The sequence below is a fragment of the Mastigoproctus giganteus genome, chromosome 6, assembly GCF_048544385.1.
Source record: "Mastigoproctus giganteus isolate SK-2022 chromosome 6, ASM4854438v1, whole genome shotgun sequence".
Lineage (NCBI taxonomy): Eukaryota > Metazoa > Arthropoda > Arachnida > Uropygi > Thelyphonidae > Mastigoproctus > Mastigoproctus giganteus.
The window spans coordinates 194,332,321-194,353,482 of record NC_143580.1 but is presented as its reverse complement, the minus strand read 5'-3'; the positions used below and the strand labels follow the sequence as shown (position 1 = coordinate 194,353,482).

At 33.6% G+C, this 21,162-nt stretch overlaps 1 protein-coding gene across 1 annotated transcript in view; it reads right to left on the bottom strand.

The window, feature by feature from the left end:
• The window catches only part of LOC150084848 (26S proteasome regulatory subunit 10B), a 56,322-nt gene that overhangs the window by 24,483 nt on the left and 10,677 nt on the right, over window positions 1-21,162 (bottom strand). The window contains exons 2-6 of the mRNA XM_090375593.1: window positions 18,738-18,817; window positions 18,592-18,631; window positions 10,213-10,333; window positions 4,827-4,941; window positions 313-462 (exon numbers count right to left, since the gene is read on the bottom strand). Coding sequence (XP_090231719.1) covers window positions 313-462; window positions 4,827-4,941; window positions 10,213-10,333; window positions 18,592-18,631; window positions 18,738-18,817 — 506 coding nt within the window. The remainder of the gene's footprint in view (window positions 1-312; window positions 463-4,826; window positions 4,942-10,212; window positions 10,334-18,591; window positions 18,632-18,737; window positions 18,818-21,162) is intronic.

Below are 21,162 nucleotides of genomic sequence, written 5' to 3'. Positions count from 1 at the left end.
TTGAATAAATAAAGTCACAATTCAGAAATAACAGAAACACTCTGTACACAACCTGACTGCACGATAGCTTGGGGCAGACTGAGATCGAAACAAAGCGAGTCGGCAGACCTGCAGTTTACTGTCCCGAGTCGCATTCAGCTTGCAAGTCACCGCCTGTTCGTATCTGTTATCTGGGAAAACGAGATATTTTGATCTGTTATTAACAAATAACTGGATTAATATACCTCTTAAGTTGGGAACAAATGTTTCATTTCTAGTGACAGCATAACTACATCAAATTATCACTCTTATTTGATAAAAGAAAATAATCACCTTTAAAAAATTAGCTTCAATTTGACTGGCAACTGCTCTTGCAAGAAGTGTTTTTCCAGTCCCTGGTGGTCCATATAACAAACATCCTTTAGGTGGAGTAATTCCTACTCTTTGAAATAATTCTGGATTTAGCAAAGGAAGTTCAATCACCTGCAATAAGAGACAGTAAGAATTAGACTTGAAATAATATTTCATTACTTAAAGAAAAATATTCTGCTGAGCGAAAAATCAGTTCTCTTATATTCCTCTAAACCTTCAAACAAATTTATCTGAGGTTATCCACAACAACATAAATATAGGTAAGAGCCCTTGAGTTAATGCAAGTTTATACGTGACCTGCAACACAGCTACTTCAAGACATTTTTGTACGATTAACAATAGGTAGTATCACATGCATAGACATGTTTTCAGGTATCAGTCACGTTTTTTCATTATAAAAAGAAATGAATACAGAAAAATTCACACAGAATAAAAGAGCATTACACCACTTTATATTTCACAGGTTACATATAAGAGTATCTCAGTATTTGGTATACTGAGATATCAAATACTGAGATACTCATACAGTGTAGCAAAGATCATACAGTGCTTTTGCTGAAATGGGGATGAAAATATCCATATTACCCAGCTAATTTATGTCCCTAGTTCTAGTATATTTATAACCACATACCTTCATCTTTGTTCAATTTAATATTCCTACTCGGAGCCTTATAGATCTCAATGTGGTCCCCCCCCTTCTAAGGTGCCTAGTTACCAAGCTCTGCAGCTCTCATATTTGAAGTATTTCCTTATATAGGTACCCTTTTCTGATTCACCAAGCACAATATCTATATTTGAACCTTTTCAAAAAAACTCAATGTTTTTTATTAGGTGTGGTCTCCATATTTGTACACAGTATTCCAAGTGTGATCTCACCATTGCCTTATACAGTATAATATTCAATAAATCACTAATAGAACAACCATAGACTCTCCTTGCTGCCTGCCTGCACTACATGGAGAACTTCACGTCTGCCTGGATCACAACCCCAAAATCTTTCCTCCTATACTGTCTTTAACTCACCTTCGCATAATGTATAAGTTATTTTTGGGCTGTCACTCCAAGTGACAAGAAGCATAACTTACTGCTATTATTAATGAGCAAAATCTGCCTTTTGGTATTATTTGTAACTTTAACATATCCTATTTAACATTGCATACATGTCTTTGAATTACCAACTGATAATATGATTAGCTGTATTACTACTTAAACAACAGTTACTTCTCACTAATTTCCCACTGTAGCTACACCTAGCCATAATTTCAAGCTCAATATCATTTTGCAATCCTACTATTATATCAGTTTCATTAACTTCTTTTTCAGTACTTTTACAATTTTGCCAATAGAATAAAACTCAGAAAGTACAAAATATTAAAATGGCAGCAATCTCAATTACACTTCAAATGACAGTAAATATGATCCTTGCAAATAGGGACATCAACATCTTCACTCCAGAGCAAACAACTTCACTGGCCCCACTTCTTTCCTCTCGATGCTACTGCAAGTGAAGTATCAATTTTAAAACTACAAACAACAATCTTTAAATGTTTCTTTGATGATGTAAACTCCATAAAACTCCTTCGTGTTGCTAAGAATAAGGTTACTATTAACAAGAAATCCTAAGTTACAGCTAAAATACATTGAAATTAAAAGGAAGAACTTGATCAAAAATTAAATCTTCTAAATTTTCCTCTAGTGTCCAAGCATCAACAATAGAAGGAAAGGAATGAACTACATTGGTCCAGTATATATGAATGGCCTAACTATTAATGATCCTCTTCAGATGTCAACAAACTGAATAAATATTTCATATCTACATATTCACGCATGAAGAATGTTTTTAAGGATGAGGATACCAGAAGGATATGAGAAGCTAACTGAGGTAAGTAATTTTATGATAACCAAGAGGAAGGTGGAAGAGAAATTGCTGAGGTTCTTACACATTGAAGATGTGTGAATGTTTCTGCTATTTGCAGGGTTGGTTGTTGTTGTTATTTGGTATTTAGGAGCATTAGCAACTAAGGCCATATTGCTCCGGGATATGCGGTGGTCATTCCCTGACCTTTCCGCATCCTCTGTATTTGGTGGTGCCGGGCTCGAACCTTGCAGGGTTGGGATCAAAGAGCAAAGTGAGTAATACAGAGCTGTAAGCCTGACCACTGTTCCAGGGAAAATAATGGAGTCAGTAGTTAAAGAGATAATGTAGAATCATTTTGACAGGAATACAGTTATACAGAAATCAGAGTACAGATTTGTTAGGGGGACATCTTGTCTAAGCAATCTAATTACTTACTTTGACATAGTGACAAAGGAACTGGATGCAAAAAATAATTTTGACATCATATACTTTATAGCGTTCCACATGAAAAACTGCTGTGCAAATTCAAGCAGTGGGCTATTAAATAAAATAAATTTTCTGTTTATACTCCGGGACGACCAAATGGTCAGAGGAGTTCGCATGATTGATTGAATACAAGAAACAGCACCGTATTCAGTAGTCACAGGCTTGAACCCCAGTCACTCAAGGCACGTGTACTTAGGCACCCGCACGCCTGACCACTAGGCTACGGCGGATGAAGCCATTATGACACTATTCAATGGGAATCATTCTTCTTCTGCACAGAACGCAATAATACTGAATAAAAATATGAAATAATAATAATAAAGAAATAAATAAACATCTGCCTAGAGAAAAGATCTGGTTGAGACCTTTTCAGAATGTTACCAGTTGATGAACCGTTTCCTATTTTTATTAGGTGCTGAATTAGTAAGTCAGATATCGAGATCCCAATACTTCCCACAGATTAACTCCAGTTTTGTTTCCTCTCAAAACAGCCAAGCTATCCTTTAAATCTAATGCAATTTACTTATATAAATGTATGGCGACTCCTGAGCGATAAATGGAAACTCAGTTTAAAAAAATTATATTAATGTTCCGAGTGTATACAGTTTATGCCTTTAAAACAATGTGCTGAGTACATTATCACTGTAGAGGCAACTTTGGCAATGAAAGTTAATCAAAATATGGAGATTATACTTCACTGTTACCACCAAGCCTTTCTTGTTTATAATTAAGTTGAAAACAGAGCAGTTGAGTTTTACTTTCAATAGAACTTTCAGATTAAAATGAATAACAGAGTGCAATAGTTTGCAGGTATGCAATTCTGTCAATAGGGAGTCTCTTCCTACAATGTACGAATACTCCAGTTGTGGTTTATTAGACCCGTTAGTCGGTTGATCACATGAGTGGAAATCGTGCGCCTCTAGTCAGCCATGAAACTCACAAAACTCCACTGTTGGTTATTCCATATAACGTTTATCATGGATCTTTCCATCGTGTATCGACACGCATTGTATACAATAAGAGGGCTTCAGGAAAATGTGATCATGTGCACTTATTATACAAAAGAAGAAGAAGATAAAGGATGGGGAAGATCTAAGTTTTCAACATCTTAAATACGTTGAAAACTACCTGAGGAAATCTGAATGCTACAAGAGTTATAATGATTACATGCTACAAGAGTTATAATGAAGTAACAAGAGTGGAGTGAGCATAAACTGTGCGTGCGAGAAAGCGATGGATGAGTAGCAGGATACAGAGAGTGGTTATTAATATCTACTACTCTCTATAGACTAATGTTATTAGTGGAGCTCCTCAGGGTTAAGTGCTTCCAAATATTCTTTCCAAATTACATGTATAAATTATGAATGTAACATGTAAAATGCACACAGTTATAACTTCTGCATGTATTCTTCCTTCATATACATATTTTACTAAACATCCCAACTTCACATCCTGTGTGTGCTTTAGGTTGTGACAAAGATGACTTTTGAATGGCAAACTTTCAAACTGGTTTATAATGCCAAAATATTGTAAAAACAATTTGATTCTGGGTATTCATAATGATTTTCTCTTTATTTTGTCATGATCATCATATATATAATTTATATTGACCAGCAACAGCAGAAGCTAGCGGTTTTGAAAATTTGCTGCAGCAAAACTGCATATTAAATATCATCAGTTGTCTCTGCAACCCAGTTTTAGAACAGACTACATAAAAGTCCACTATCGTGATTTTCAACAAAGGTAACTAGATGTGTTTAGTTCACACTGATACTCAGACTAGCCTGTAGCAAATTTTTACATGTTATCTAGTAGCATAAGTGAAAATTTTCTGCTGGAAAATTGCAATTTATCTCCCTACATTATAAGAATAAAATGGGGGGAAAATGCAATTTTCTTCATAAATGCTATAAAAAAGATTCTTTAATAATGCCTTTAAAAATTTCAAAATCCACCTCTAAAGAAGGACATTAATTTTCATTCAAAAATATAATATATATATATATAAGTTCATTCAAAAATATTATTCAAAAATCACACATGGTAAGTGATAAGCAATCTCATGCATAACATCACATACTGTATTTTACAGTATATTTGCTTGAATTAATTTCTTAAGAAACAAACATACCTCTCTTAGCTCACGTATTTGCTCACTTAGTCCACCAATCATTGAATATGAAATATTTCCTGGATCTTCATGAGACATGTTGTATACAAGTGGATCTACTTCACGTGGCAAGTACCTAAAGTAATACAAAATGTATGCAAAATTTGAAAACCAGTTTTAGAAAAAAATTATTAATAATAGCATACAAAAAAAGCAATCTGCTGCTTGATTAATATAACACTGAACTAACTTTTTAAATTAATTAAAAGTTTAACTTCTATCAGCAGCAAAAGTTGAGAGGATCCTGGCAAAATATCACTTATGAGAAATGTCACATTTGCAAAGACTAAAAATAAAGATATAAAATTCTCTTGAGATACTGAAATCCTTTTCTACTTTTAGATCAACACAAATGTAGACACAAAGCAGCTATATTTATAGCTTCTTTGTGCCTACATTTGTGCATACTTCTAAGCATACTTTTATAGACATTACCACTATAAAGAGTAGTAATGTCTATATTATGATTTTAGTCTTGTCCACAGTCATCCAATGTACAAATTAAAAAATACGTAAAATATCAATCTTTAAAATGCCATCTTATTCAATATTAGATGGCAATTATACAGCAATATAGCTTCTTTGTGTCTACATTTGCTAATTCACTATGATTTTCTCAGTTCGTAAAAAGAATAGTAATAGTATTTGCTGTATAAAAAAGTAGATAAGAAAATACAAATTATATAGGCGCCTCCGTAGCCAGGTGAGAAGGAGCAGCAGTGCGTAGCACACGCTTCTTGATTAGACCGGGGTTCGAGCCCGTCACCACCAAATACGGAGGATGCGGAAAGGTCAGGGAATAACCACCGCATATCCCGGAGCAATATGGCCTTAGTTGCTAATGCTCCTAAAAACCAAATACCAAATTACAGGCATACCTCGGTTAACGTTACCTCTGCTAACGAAGCTTCGATATAACGAAGTCGGAAATTTCAATCCCCATTTAACATAAAAAAAAATATTCCAGTTTAATCACCTGAAATCTAAACAAACTGAAGAAATTACGGAAACCTTTGGGGCTTCTCGTGGTTGGTTCGAGAAATTTAAAAAACGGGCCATGATTCATAGTGTAAAATTAACAGGAGAAGCTGCAAATAAGTTTCCAGAAAAACTAAAGGAAATAATTGAACGTCAAAATTTTCCAAATTTGGTGTTCAATGTTGACAAAAGCGGTTTGTTCTGGAAACGGCTACCAACAAAGAGTTTCATTTCTATTGAAGAAAAATCAGCTGTTGGGTTCAAAGCAGCCAAAGACCGTTTAACGTTACTCTTTGGATCAAATGCATCTGGCGATTATAAATTAAAATTGTTATTAGTTTACCATTCAGAAAATCCGAGGGCGTTAAAAGGTAACATAAAAATGAATTTACCTGTAATATGGAAAGCAAATAGAAAAGCATGGGTTACCAAGGAGTTATTTACTGATTGGTTTGTTAACCACTTTTGTCCTGAAGTAAAACGGTATTGTAAAAAAAAACAACTTTGAAGAAAAAGCTCTTTTGTTGTCAGACAATGCTCCGGGACATCCTACTGATCTTAACACGTTGGACACATGCATTCCTGTCAAAGTTGTGTTTCTTCCAGCAAACACAACTTCCCTGATTCAACCACTGGATCAGGGAATAATAGCATCATTTAAAGCTTATTATCTGCATCGAACATTAAGCAGTTTAACTGAACTAGAGGATAAAGAGGAAATGACAGTTAAAACTTTTTGGAAAAACTACACCATTAAAAACGCAATTGAAAATGTTGATAGTTCTTGGAAAGAAGTCACTAAGAAATGCTTAAATGGAGTTTGGCGCAAAATATGGCCAGAAGTTGTACTAGAAGAAGAAAATAACATCCAAGAAATTAGAAATGAAGTTATCCAGATGGCTCAATCACTAGGTTTCGAAAATGTCGATGAAGAGGATGTTAGAAATTTATTGAATGCAGAAGATGGTTTTTCAGTGGAAGATTTAGAAAACCTTGTTAGCAACGAAGAAAAAGATGATGAAGACGAAGTTAAAGAAGTTCCTGCCGAAAAAGTGTTAACAACCAAAGATTTAAAAAGGTGCTTAAATGACATTGAAAACGTTTCAAATTTTTTTAGTGAAAATGATCCTGATTTAGGAAGAAGTGTTATTGTTAAGCGATCAGTGTTAAATGCAATAACTCCGTATAGGCAATCGCTAAATGAAAGAGGAAAAAAGCATAAACAATCAACTTTAGACTCATATTTTAAAATGAGATTTCACTTTGTATGTAAGTTGACTGTTTATTTAATAAAACTTTTCTTTGTTCGAAAAAAAAAAGCTTTTCATTTTCTTTACGTAGGAACGTATCCCTATTCTGGCCATAGTATTTTTACCTCTGAAAACGAAGTTTCGCTTAACGAAGTAATTTCGTGGAACGCATCCTATTCGTTATTCGAGGTATGCCTGTATATGCTTCCCTCCTTGTATAGGTAATTATCCAGATGACCATTGAATTTATTCGATGTCAGCCTGAATTACCTATGAGGGGAAACAACTTGCTGGCTAAAAGAAAACTTCCTGCAATCTAATCTAAACCTGTAATTTGAATTTATGGCCCCTAGTTCTGGAATTCATTATAACGGTGAAAATTCCGCCTTCATTCATTTTACTAACCCCTCTCAGAGCCTTATAAAGCTCAATCAGATCCCCTCCAAAGTGCCTGATTGCCAAACTCTGTAGCCCACATAATCAGTCTTTCCTTGCATGATTATCCTTTTGCCAATATCACCATTCAAGTTGTCCGTCTTTGGCAACTTTCAAGAAGCTCAATGTCTTTTTTCAGATGAGATCTCCATACTTGAACACAGTATTCCAAATGTGGTCTTACAATTGCCTTATACAGTGGGATTATGACCTCCCTATCTCTACAGGATAATGTTCAAAAAGTCATCAATACAACACCATGGGCTTTCATGGCTGCCTGTTTACCTATTAAAAAAACTTCTTATCTGCCTGTGTTGTAACTCCTAGATCCCTTTCTTCCTTCACTGTTTTTAATTCAATCCCACCAAATGTATAATTTATTTTGGGGTTGCTATTCCCCAAGTGTAAGACTTTACATTTAGCTTCATTAAAGCATAGGTGCCCCTTCTCTGACCATCTTTGAAGTCTGTTCAAGTCATCCTGAAGGAGCACTGCTTGGCACTGATCATTAACAACTTTACCAATCTTTACATCATCTGAAAATTTTGACATCATGCCTTCTATCCCTTGATTGATGTCAATTATGAAAATGAGAAACAACAGTGGTCCAAGAACTGAACCTTGTGGGACCCCACTCCTGACATTACACCAACTGAAGAATTTATCATTATATCAATTTATCAATCAATTTATCACAATTTATCATTAATCACACCCCTCTGCCTTCTGCTCTGCGGCTACTCAGCAATCCATCTTAGAATCTTTCCAGTATCCCAACCTGTTCCAGCTTATACAGTAACCTCTCATGAGGCTTTTCTAAAATCCAAATAAACTATGTCGAAATAGTTTCCTACATCCAGCTATTGAGTAACTGTCAAAATAGCGTAATAAGTTAGTTAAACAAGATTTTTCCTTAACAAAACCACATTGCAGGTCTTTCGGAATGCTATATATATCTAAATGTCTCTCAACTGCACTCCTAATCATTGCCTCTAATAAACAGTCATCTATAAGAAAGAAATCATTAAATTCATATGGCTCGGCCTCACTCACATAGCCTCTTCTCAGCATGAAAGGTCTTTCGTCGGTAAAGAACAATGCAAAGTACCTATTCAATTCATCCACATCAGCTGGATTATCTAAGACTTTCCCACACCCAGCGCACAAGGGTCCAATCTGATTAGCTTTCTTCTTTGCTGAATTCGCTATACAGCCTTGGCCTCCCTAACCTTATTTGTGGTACTATTAAAGATCGTTGTACCTGTTGTAAGCTTCTGTACTTTTCATCACTCTGTAACTATCCCATGCTATCTTTTTCTGCTCTATTTGTGGTACTATTAAAGATCGTTGTACCTGTCGTAAGCTTCTGTACTTTTCATCACTCTGTAACTATCCCATGCTATCTTTTTCTGCTCTATTTGACTGGTCAGATCTGCAGTCATCCATTTTGGTGTCTTCCTGCTAATATTTTCCTGGCTCCTCTGATTTTTGCTTTAAAAGTATTCCATAGTTCAAATGTATTGCCCTCACTCTGCAATCCGTCCAATTTATAGACAACATATAGTGTCTTAAACTGTCAAAGTCCCCTCTTCTGAAGTTAAAGCCCATACCTTTTACCTTTAACTACTGCAACATCTTTCTTCAGCTTCCAACTGAGAATTGCATAATCACTTCCTGAGAATGGTTCCTGTACTTGAAGCACTGTGATGTCATCTAATTCATTAGTAATAATGAGATCAAAAATATTCTCACTCACTAGTACTTTCTCTAATATGCTGGTACAAATAATAATCATCAAGTTAATTTAAAATTTTTTTTCCCCTTGGCGAGGTTCCCTCCCACCTATTCCAATCAATCTGGGGCAGATTAAAGTCTTCCTATAATAAAATATTCTGCTTGCTTGCCCATTCCATCTTCATGTAGAGACTCTCTTCATACTCTTCACAGTCTTCTGGTCTGTAGATTACTCCCACTCTCATTATACCTTTGCTTCCAACTAACTCACACCACACAAATTCTATGTTGGCAGACAACTTCAGACTCAGCAAAAGCTCTTTTTGCACTCAGGCTAAATTTGATAAGAAGCATGACCCCTTCTATCTTCCCTATCTTTCCTAAATACATTATAAATACCATAGTGGAACTTGTCATCCCCAATTTCTGGGTAGCACCACATTTTGGTTAGCCCTATTAGGTCAGCATTAGTTGTCTTAAACAGGAGTTCAAATTCAGCCATTTTCTTGACAACACTCCTGACATTACTGTAGACAACTACTCAGTCTTCTGTAGTAAACTATAGAAGACTAAGTAGTCTTCTATAGTTTACTACCCCTGACACATTTGTTAAAGTTATTTAGGTCTGTTTCCTAAATATGAGATGTAACAAAAAACGATGCCATTCCACCTACTTCGGTGATTTACTATGCATTAAAATTATGCTTTGCACTAACTTGTTCATTTAATTTTAAAAAAAAGTTAACTTTTTCATGTTTTAGGTTTTGAGGTTTTTTAATCACAAAAAACCTAAATTAATTGGGTGCTTCATTACATAAAACATTATTTAAAAATAATAATTTTATTAGTCACTCCAATTCCCAAAGAAACATTTAATCATTAAAAACTGTGGAACAAAACCAAAATTGGTGTTCTAGTTAAACTTATCTGAGAATAAATACTAGACATACCTCATTATTGTTAAAGTAGTCATGTCCAATGCTACACGAGTACCTGACTTCAATTTAGTTTTATCCAGTTGACGACGACATCCAACCACATAACGAGGTCCATTAGTTGCTTTGACGATAACTACACACACACAGAAAAATAAATAGTCACATTTATATAAACATAAAAGTTGATGCTTTCAAATGCTTATTATAAATATTATACAGATGTTTAGTCTCTAGAGCAAAGTTTCTGGCATCCCCCTCCCCCCATACTTCTCCTTCAACCCATGCACGGTACTATGTACTATAGGTTTTGATACCTTTCGTGTTTGGGGTTTTCATAAAAAAAAAAAAAAAAAAAACATACAAGGGTTGATCAAAATGTTCATTAAATAATCTCGAAAGCAAAGCATTAGCTAAAAGATGGTGAGCAGGGTTACAATATCTTTTTAGAATGCACACACATACATCAAGTTTTAACTTCCTGTCATACACCAGTCTAGCAGAAAGCACTTTGAATGAACACTTATTTTTCTGAAAATGATAAAATGTGAACAATGTATGAACATTAAATCTTGGTAAACTTGGAAAATCAGCCACAGAAATACTTGAAATACTTACTGCACTTTATGGAAATGATGATATGGTGGGGGGAAAAAAATTTCAGGTAGCATCAAGGTTTTGTGAGGGTAGTTTGTCGCTTGAAGATGACAAAAGTGGTCCTCCATCAGCGCATCCCTAAATAATCAAAACATCAATGAAGACTGCAGCAACATCCAATCAGATCAACTGATCATTTGAGAAATTGCTGAAGATGCTTCCTTCATTTGATTCAGTTGAAACCATTTTGACTGAGAATTTAAGTATAAAACAAGTGAGGATCAAGTCTGTTACAAGCATTCTCACTCAAAATCAAAGATAGCACTGCACCATTTCATCTTTGTTGTTTGAGTAAGCTGTATTAAATCTTGCATTTTTAACAAGGTTCAAGGCATCCAGTGGAAAATATCAATGCCAAAAACAGCACAGCAGTCAAAATCTTATGTGAAGGTCATGTGGATTGCATTGTTTTTACGTAATCAGCACACGACCACAAGGTGTAACTGCCTAGCACATTTTAAAATTATTACCAAGACATTTTAAAATAGTTGATAAATGCAATACACTGAAAATACCCTGAAAAATCATAATACAAATGTATTCAAACAGCTCCATCACCACAACAATGCATGATATCACACATCTCATGGCATCCAGCAATTTTTGCCAACAAAAACATTCCCATTATACTAAACCCACCCTTGCTTATCTGATTTGGTGCCAAATGGCTTTTGGCTATTCCCAAAATAAAAACAGAATATGAAATAAAAACAATTTCAGTGTAAAACAATTTGGGAAGACTTCCTTTACAAATTCTAAAAGAATTCATAAAAGGTGACTTCCAAAAAAGTATTGATCAGTAGTAGGCAAGATGGAACAAGTGTGTGGTTGCTAAAAGAGATTACAGTAAACCCTCTATTTAATGGACCCCAATATAACGGATTTCGTGGACCGGACAAATAATAATACAATAATGTACATATTAATCTCGACCATATTATTTTTTTAGGTTATACAAAAATTCAGTGTTATTATTAATTAAAAATTAATAATAATTACCTATTTCCATTATTGTTTTGATAATTACCTACTTTTTATTTTTATAATCAAATTCAGGAAATTGTTTTTTTTTTTTTCTTTCTGAAAACGTGTTCAAATAGCTGTTTTCCAGATTGCAGATAACAGGTAAGAGCAGGTGGTGACTTGTGAGCTGAACGTGACTTGGGACACTAAACTGCAGGCCTACCAACTCCCTTTGTTTCGGTCTCAGTCTGCCTCAAAGCTATCGTGCGGTCAGGTTGTATACAGAGTGTTTCTGTTATTTCTGAATTGTGACTTTATTTATTAAATAATTTTGCAATCCTTACAATTTAAAATTGCATCAAGTGATAGAGGAGTTAAAAGAAAGTGTGATCTTAAACGTGGCACAGAAATCAGAGCTAATTGAGAAATTAGAACAAGGCGTCTCAGTAGCATGTGTTTGTGAAATTTACGGTATAAAAAAAAAACGAACTGTTTCTGATATCCGTAAATCAAAGGCCAAATTGCAACATAATTTTATATTATACGGTACTGTATATTGTATTAAGGCTTTTTTATTTTTACATTAAGAACAATAAAAAATGCCCCCCCCCCCAGGTTACACTCGATTTAATGGACTTTCGGCATTAACGGACACCCCCTTCTCCCCTATTAGTCCGTTAAATCAAGGGTTTACTGTACACTGAAGAATATTAACAATGCAAACAATTATCGTTAAATAAAATTACTTTTTTTTGGAACATTCAAAATTTGTACATACTGTAATATAGTTATCTCCAATCAATATTCCCAGCTGTAGAAACATATCAGTGATATGGAGATGAAATGATTCAACCATAAAAAATAAAACAAAATAAAAAAATGCATTAGGACATAGATAGGCAAAAAGAAAAGCAGACAAAAAAGAAATATAGTCAGCTACACAACTGCAGTGCCTGGAGACTAGGCACGTGCGAGATATGATAGGGGTATTTAAGGCTTTGGATGGACTGAACAAGCTCAATGCCGATCATATTCTTGTTGTTGTTTCAACTACATACATGAGGAGATAAATTCAATCTGAGGAAGGATGGTTGCAGGGTAGAAGCAGAAGGTTGACTGTTGAAACAAAGTTCCATCTAGTGTTGTGGAAGGGGTTTTTTTTTTTTTTTTGGTTGATTCTTTATAAATTTGCTTTCTTGCATCATATGCTACTACTAATAATAAAAATAATGATAATGGTATGACCATTAAGACAATGAAGCATTACCAATTTTTGGTAACAACACTATTTTGTGCTTTGCAGCAAAACAATAAAACAAGTAAATCTTTATTGCAATAACAATAATACAAATCGATACATTGCAATAGTGCCCTTCACGGCCATCAGATCTCTCAAATTAGAATCCAAACAAGAATTTCTGACACAACAAATTCAATTTAAGTACTCAAAACTTGATCTTATGAAATATTTCTCAATGTCGGCAACTTCACAATAAGTTACCCTTTGTAAAATGAATGCAAATCAAACACTTTCATCATTTTTGTACTTTACCTACATTGCCCACACACATGCACACACAAGTACAATTTTGTTTTATAAAATTTGTATTGCTATTATGTATATTCCTTATTTTCTTGTTAAGCTAGCATCAGGACCAATGTAAATTTTTGCAAGGAAAAGGATAAGAAAATTCTTGGTCACATAAGCTAATTTAAGTATTTATTCAGTATTATCTGAGACTATATGTATGATCATTTTAGCATAAGACTGGATGCAACAATCTGTTTGTTGAATAGTTCTGCAGCTTCATTTTATCACAGAAAATGCTTTTCCAGATATTTACCATGCAGTACAGTTCATTGTTATTACATGCAAGAAATATCAAAAAAAAAATAAATTTAAAATAAATAAATACAGTGTAACTCTCAAATTCAGTAACCTTGAGGTCAGGCTACTGCTGGATTTTGGAAAGAAACCTTATCGACACTTTTATCTATTATAAGCAGTAGCTGAATAGAAATGGAACTCACTGGAGATCTGTTCCAGTTGATAAACTTACTTTATAAAATTAAGCTTATGTGTTCACTGTTTACCTTCATAACAATCTTTCCTAAAATGTTAAAATAGTTGATGCTGATTACAGTTTCCAGCACATAATTAATCATTTAGTGTATAATGCTTGCATGTGTTGGATAAACATGTGACAAAAATTATTTAATCTTACTTTATCACAAAATATTAGCATTCCAGGTGTTAATAATTTCCCATTCAAGTACTGCACAAAACAATAAAAATAAACTGTACTTTGATTTCACAATGAAAATTTTCTATGTACACCACATGCTGTGGTGTACATAGAAAATGAAGTGTAATTTATGCATTAAATAAAAATTGTCAGCCATACTATAAAAAAATGGGAGGAGACATGAACTGAGAGATTACTGTATAATTAAACCTCAGAAATCTGACCTTAAGAAATGAAAAAAAAAAAAAAAAAAAAAAAAAATGAATGGTGTCATAAATTATATACAACAGCAGTGAACAAAGACTTCAAAAATTTCTTGATACCACTCAAATGTGTGATATGATATGATTGAATAGTTTGTCAATGCAGTTAACTGTCTCAAATCTGATTCTTGCTGGATTTTTGAATTTTCTAGATTTCAGGTGGCTACATTAGTCATTAAAAAAAAAACAAAAAAAAACAAAAAAAAAAAAACCACTGCAATTTTAATGCTTGGACTTTGTCACATGATTCAATACCCTACATCACGTTTATGAGCAGCTGTGCAAACATCATAACTCATTCTAAGAAGTGGTTTTTCTGATGATTACTGTCCCTACTCTTATCTGAATTCTGTCTAGTATCTCTACTCTAGTCAGTTCATAAAGAGTGCATTTTTGATTTTCTCTTGCTATTTGTTTCAACTATCAATATTCTCGGGGGGGGGGGGGGGGGGGTTGTCATTCAATATTGACACTTGAGCATAATCAAGAAACTAGATTATTTCGTGATTATGCTCAAGTGTCTTAACAAAAGTTACAACAGAAGACTTATCACGCCAATAACCCCAATTTTTAAAATTACATGAAGGCATGGATGATTCAGCCACACTGAATCATCCAACGCATGCAATCTCTTTTTTTTTTTGGTATTGGTCATATAACTGAAGTCTTACAAGTATATTTTGGGCTCTGTTGCAAATATGCAAATGGCAGGTTGTCACCAATTAAGCATCCAAGATTATTGTAGTATTTTATCCAGGATGTACCTTATAATCGAGTAAATATATAAAGAATATTCATAAATATAATAGCACTTCGGCTTTTGCTGCTCTTAGGTACAGCTTTAGCATATAACAGCCCTCAAGTCTATCATGCTGATATTCATATCCATTCAAACTAAGGCAGAATGTTCCTTATTATGCATAGCTTAACAGTAGTAGTAGTGGCATGTGATGCAAGAAAGCAAGTGTATGAGCTTATGCAGCATCAGCCAAAAAAAAAAAAAAAAAAAAAATTTACACAACAATTCCCACTAAATGTTTATCCATAATAATATATATATGATATATAGTCATTATAGTAAAAGCACAATAAGTACTATATAGATGCTGAACATGTATATAAACACAACAGTATACAGCTTGTATATGATGTATATGAACACAACAGTATACAGTTTACAGTAGGCCATAAGGCCAAAATAACTTATAAAGACTAAAGTAGCCCATGTAAGCCTACAAGGCCAAACTCTGGAAATAAACATATAATTAGTAATAAAATATAAATATATAATACAATGATGATTATGTAGTTAACTATTGGTGTAGAGATACATTGAAAGGGACTTTCAAGGGCTAACCATCTCAATATATCCTACCAATAATTAACAGAATTAGCAGAGCTATCTGTTTCTGATTGCCATCTGCCTGTTTATCAGTGTCCAAATCTTAAACTTAATTTTGTTATAATTTAGTAGCAAACAGGCAAGATAACATTTAGCCCATATTTACACCAATAGTTAACTAAATAATGATCATTGTATTATATATTTATATTTTATTACTAATTATATGTTTATTTCCAGGGTTTGGCCTTGTAGGCCTACATGGGCTATTTTAGTCTTCATAAGTTATTTTGGCCTTATGGCCTACTGTCAGCTGTATACTGTTGTGTTCATATACATGTTCAGCATCTGTATAGTACTTATTGTGCTTTTACTATAATAACTAGATTACAGACTGATGTAATGTACAATCTGTATTGATGGCATTAATCTGATCTGGCTAATAACTTTTATATTCATCCCTATTGTTTATATACATATATATATATATATATATATATATAAGTAATGACATTAAAAATAAAATAGATAAATAAGAAAAGAAAAGAAATATGAAGTAGTCATTAGAGGCAGTAAAATACACATCCTCCACATGATACCCAATATATTACTGAAATTACGTATAAAAAATTAATTAATATGAACCAGAGCTGTAATGCTCTACATACTATATTGAGGTAAACTTCTCTGGCATTTGTATTAATTTTATAAAAAATTAATACAAATGCCAGTAGTATGGCAAAACTGTAGAGGGAAAATTTAACATAAACCTAACAATTAATCGTAATAGGGAGAGAAGAGAAGGGGTAACAAGACAGAAATTGTAGCTGAAAGCCTCCAAATAATTTAGAATATAATTTAAATCCAATTCAAATAAATCCATTTTAAAATTTAAAATATAAAACCAATTGCATAACAATTTAGCAGCAACCCCTAGTAAGGTACCAGTTACGAGAAACATCACCAAAAGAGACTAATAAAACTACTAAAACAAAATAACAAAATAAAAATAGACTGACCATTATGCCCCATATCGACAGAGGACCACGAGGCCAATAATGGTCATGGAATCACTGCATTTCAATCGCTATACAAATCGTCACATAGGCGAACCGAACGAAAGACCTATCCACCCCTCCTTCCTCCGATTGAGCCACAATGCAGAGGATTTACATAGCCGTGGTCCTTATGCAGCAAAAATAAATAATAGAACAGACTATCACTCCAGAGCAAAGCCACACCACCAACATTCTGAAAGCTTAACTAGCTTATATAAAGACAGAAAATAGAAAATATATTTATAGATGGCGGTACAGATGCAACTTTAGCACATTTCTTGGAACTGGTACCTTACTAGGGGGTGCCACTAAATTGTTATATAACTGGTTTTATATTTTAAATTTTAAAATGGATTTATTTGAATTGGATTTAAATTATATTCTAAATTATTTGGAGGCTTTCGGCTACAGTTTCAGTCTTATTACCTGTTTCTCTTCCCTCCTATTACGATTAATTGTTAGGTTTATGTTAAATTTTCGCTCTACAGTTTTGCCATACTACTGGCATTTGTATTAATTTTTTATACATAATTTCAGTTATATATATATATATATATATATATTTTTTTTTTTATTTTTTTTTTTTGTAGTAGCATACAGATTTGATAGGGCAATACATGCATTAGTGGCCACGTATGTTATTTCAGAACCACAGCCACTTCTTTAGCAGCAATATGCTCAGCGAGTGTATTCTAACAAACTTAAACTGATTCCAACAGACGAAATAAAGCAGTCCAAAGTTGAACAGTGGGTGTCGCTGAATCAAGTGCACACAAGGATGAATTTCTATAACTGTAGTAACCAAAGAAACAGGACAATTTCGAGTAGTTTATACTGTAATGAGAGTAGCATCAAAACAAATATAAGCCCCATATTTCATTTTATTTTCTTACTCCTATATCTTAAAATAAAATGCTAATTAGCTGTTGGGTGGGCATTAATAGAGGCAGAAAAGTAATCACAATATTGTAATGATGCAACATCAATAAACAGACACTGAACCATTATTGCACCCTTGCTATTATAAAATAAAATGGCAAATGTCATCTTATTTTGTAATAACAAAGTAATGCAGGAGATGGAGAAATAGTGAATGAAGAAAATATTTTATGTGAAAAATAATTTTCTGTATGATGCTGAATATTATAAATAATTCATAAATTTACATTTTTAAAAATTTTCTTTTTTAAAAACTGGATGTGTATCTTATTTAGAGGCACTAATTTTCTGCTTTATCACTTCCACTCAAAGTATTTTTAAGTATAAAATTATAATGAATGCAAGAATTTTTTTCATAAAGTTGTCATGTATTTCATCTAGCAATGAGGATAGTGTCCATCTTCAATTATGTTAGTATTCATGATTCAGTTTTAAGTTGCAGCCTTTATCTCACATTATGACTATTTAATGTTGTTGTTGTTGTTATTTGGTTTTTAGGAGCATTAGCAACTAAGGCCATATTGCTCCAGGATATGCAGTGGTCATTCCCTGAATAACCTTTCCGCATCCTCCATATTTGGTGGTGACTATTTAATGTGACCACTACATTAGGAAGCCCTGTTCTAAAAGATCACTTCCTACCATTCCTGTTTTATTTTTAAGTAAAATATCTGAAATGGCACATATATACACTCTCTCTCTCTCTCTCTCTCTCTCTCTCTCTCTCTCTCTCTCTCTCTCTCTCTCTCGTCTCTCTCTCTCTCTCTCTCTCTCTCTCTCTCTCTCTCTCTCCCCCTCTCTCTCCCTCCCTCTCTCTCCCTCTCTGGATGTGTTTGTGTGTGTATATATGTGCAATACATGTGAACATGCCTAAATGATGGATACAGACACTATTTTAATGTTTCAATAAGAATAAAAATGCTTACACTTTTCTTCAGTTAGTTGCTTCAAAACTTCTCCAACAATCTAAAATAAAAAGGGGAATAAGTAATTCTGAAACAAAATAACTTGAAATATAGCAAGGCAAAAAAGTACTGAAAAACATTTACACTGGAAATAACACTATACCTACCTGTCCAACACTCTGTAATGCCTTTAAATCATTCTCAGATTTTTCATATTGCTTATTTAATTCTTTCAGCTGTTCTCGCACTATAATATCACAAAAAATAATAAGAAATCAATAAACAGCACTTAACCCGTTCATATATATATACACACACAAAGTAAAAATGATATATATATATATCTCATGAATTTTATCACTATTTTATTAATATAATATCCTACTTCTATACATAACCTAATATACACTGAATGGCCAGTTTATAAAGTATATTGACCAGTGTACTGGTCAATGTACTTGATAGTGAGCAGAATATTTGGTATTCAGAATAGCATTGAGTCATTAGCGCATGGACTCCAACGTGCCAAAAGCATTCCATAAGGATATTGGATCAAGCAAACTTGAATTACATCTTGCAGCTGCCTCGGATTGATGGGCAGATCCTAGCAGCAAACAGCTCATTCACACCTTGTCCAACAGATGCTCAAATGGATTGAGATCCAGTAACTGAATGGCTAAAGTGGAATAGTAAAGTCATTCTCATGATCCTACCATTCCGTGTTGAGTTGACATGCCACTTATCCTACTGAAAAAAACATTCAGCTAATGTTGAATAATTTCTGATTACTGGACTATTCTCTATACATTCTAGACACTTGTGTACAGGCATCCCAACGGTATCCATGATACTTGCACTAGCATGTACAGAGCCAACTTTTGGGCCACACTCAAAGTCACTTAGTCATTCTGTTGGCTCATTCTCTTCGTGAACTGCATACGCACACAATCCTTCTGTATCTAGCTACCTGCTTAAAGGGTAACAAGGATGTAACTAATAAACTACCTACTGAGTGTATGTTATTCGATCATGTAATGTGGCCTACACACCAATAAAAATTTGCAACTTTTGAACTAATCATGTTACCCGAGCAAGAGGAGCCTTATTTTTATATGAATTCTTAAGACTCCTTCCTCTCTTTTTTTGTTTAACAGAAGTTTCAAATCTATCTCTCTAACTCTAATTTGGAAGGGCAATACAACTCACACATGGGGGGGGGATGATCACCTAATTATCATATTATTATAAAATAATGACCTTTTTCAGAGCACAAAAATTTCAATATGTAACTGTAGAAATAAAAATAAGGTATGCATACACCTACCACAGATAGAAAGCTCTACATACTTTCCTATTATCTGTGCAACATCATATATATCATGAAATGTTATTAATTCATTATGCTGCCAGTCCAGTAACAATTATTACCCACCATGTTACTATAATGCAAACCAGTGAAAGTTGAGTGATATGCAGAAGCCTGTTTTAAACAAACAAGTCTATTTTAAATTTATAAGTGAATAGGACAGTTCATTCTATGAAGAGCAATTTAAACAGTTAAATTAGTTTACTGTTTGTTTCAGTTTAACATATTTACTTCAATTATAGGAAACCATTTGTGAAACTGACTGAAATGTTCTTATTCGTGTTACTTTGTGAGTGTGTTGTAGTCGTGAATTTCCAGACATTTCGCTGTGTGTATGTGTGTGTGTGTGTTATGACCTCTACTCATGCAATAATAAACTTGAAAACTGTTACATGGAACTTGCTCTACTTTCACCAGTTGAATAAAATAACAGCAGATAACTTTCATATTCAAATGAAGTCCATATTTCAAAATATACACTCTTAGACATCGCAACCTAACTTAATTTAATACAAGTCTTAAGTTAAACAAAGACAGTGATTGTTACTTACAAAACAAAGGTTAACTAATCTTATCTATTTAAAGTCAGATCAAATTACTTTAAGAACTGTACAGCATTAAATTAATGACTGTGGCTCAATTTAAGTAAAGTATATATTTGAAATTTTTATGTGATTAATAACAGCCACTATAATGTGTTCTGAACCTTCCTAACAGTGAAGCAATTTTCCTTGCTGATTTTAATTTTATAACTCCAGCTGGCTTCAAATTTCAAGTTGTACAGATTCAGCTAATAACAAGCTGAGGCTTTTGTTGTTATTAAAGATTTTGAACAACCAGAGAGAGATTTATAAACTTGGAGGCCCTACACAAAATATCTGTATATATCCCCATCACTGGTGGGTGGAATTTCAAATGTTGATGCCTGAAATACAATTTTTTTTTTTTTTTTTTTTTTAACGAAAACCCAAAACACGAGAGGTATTAGAACCTATAGTACTTAGTACTGTGCTTGGGTTGGAGGCTGAGAAGACGAAAGAAGATATTTGCTGACATTGCACTTGAACTTCTGTAGACTGTAATTTTCAGGAAATATGTATGAAGGAAGGTTGTTCCAGAAAACGGCAGTTGAATGAATAAACGAGGAAGATGAAAAGTTGGTTCTGTGAGTTTGAAGTTGGACAGTAAATGGATGTTGGCTGGTGGCGGCACGTGTTTGGACTATT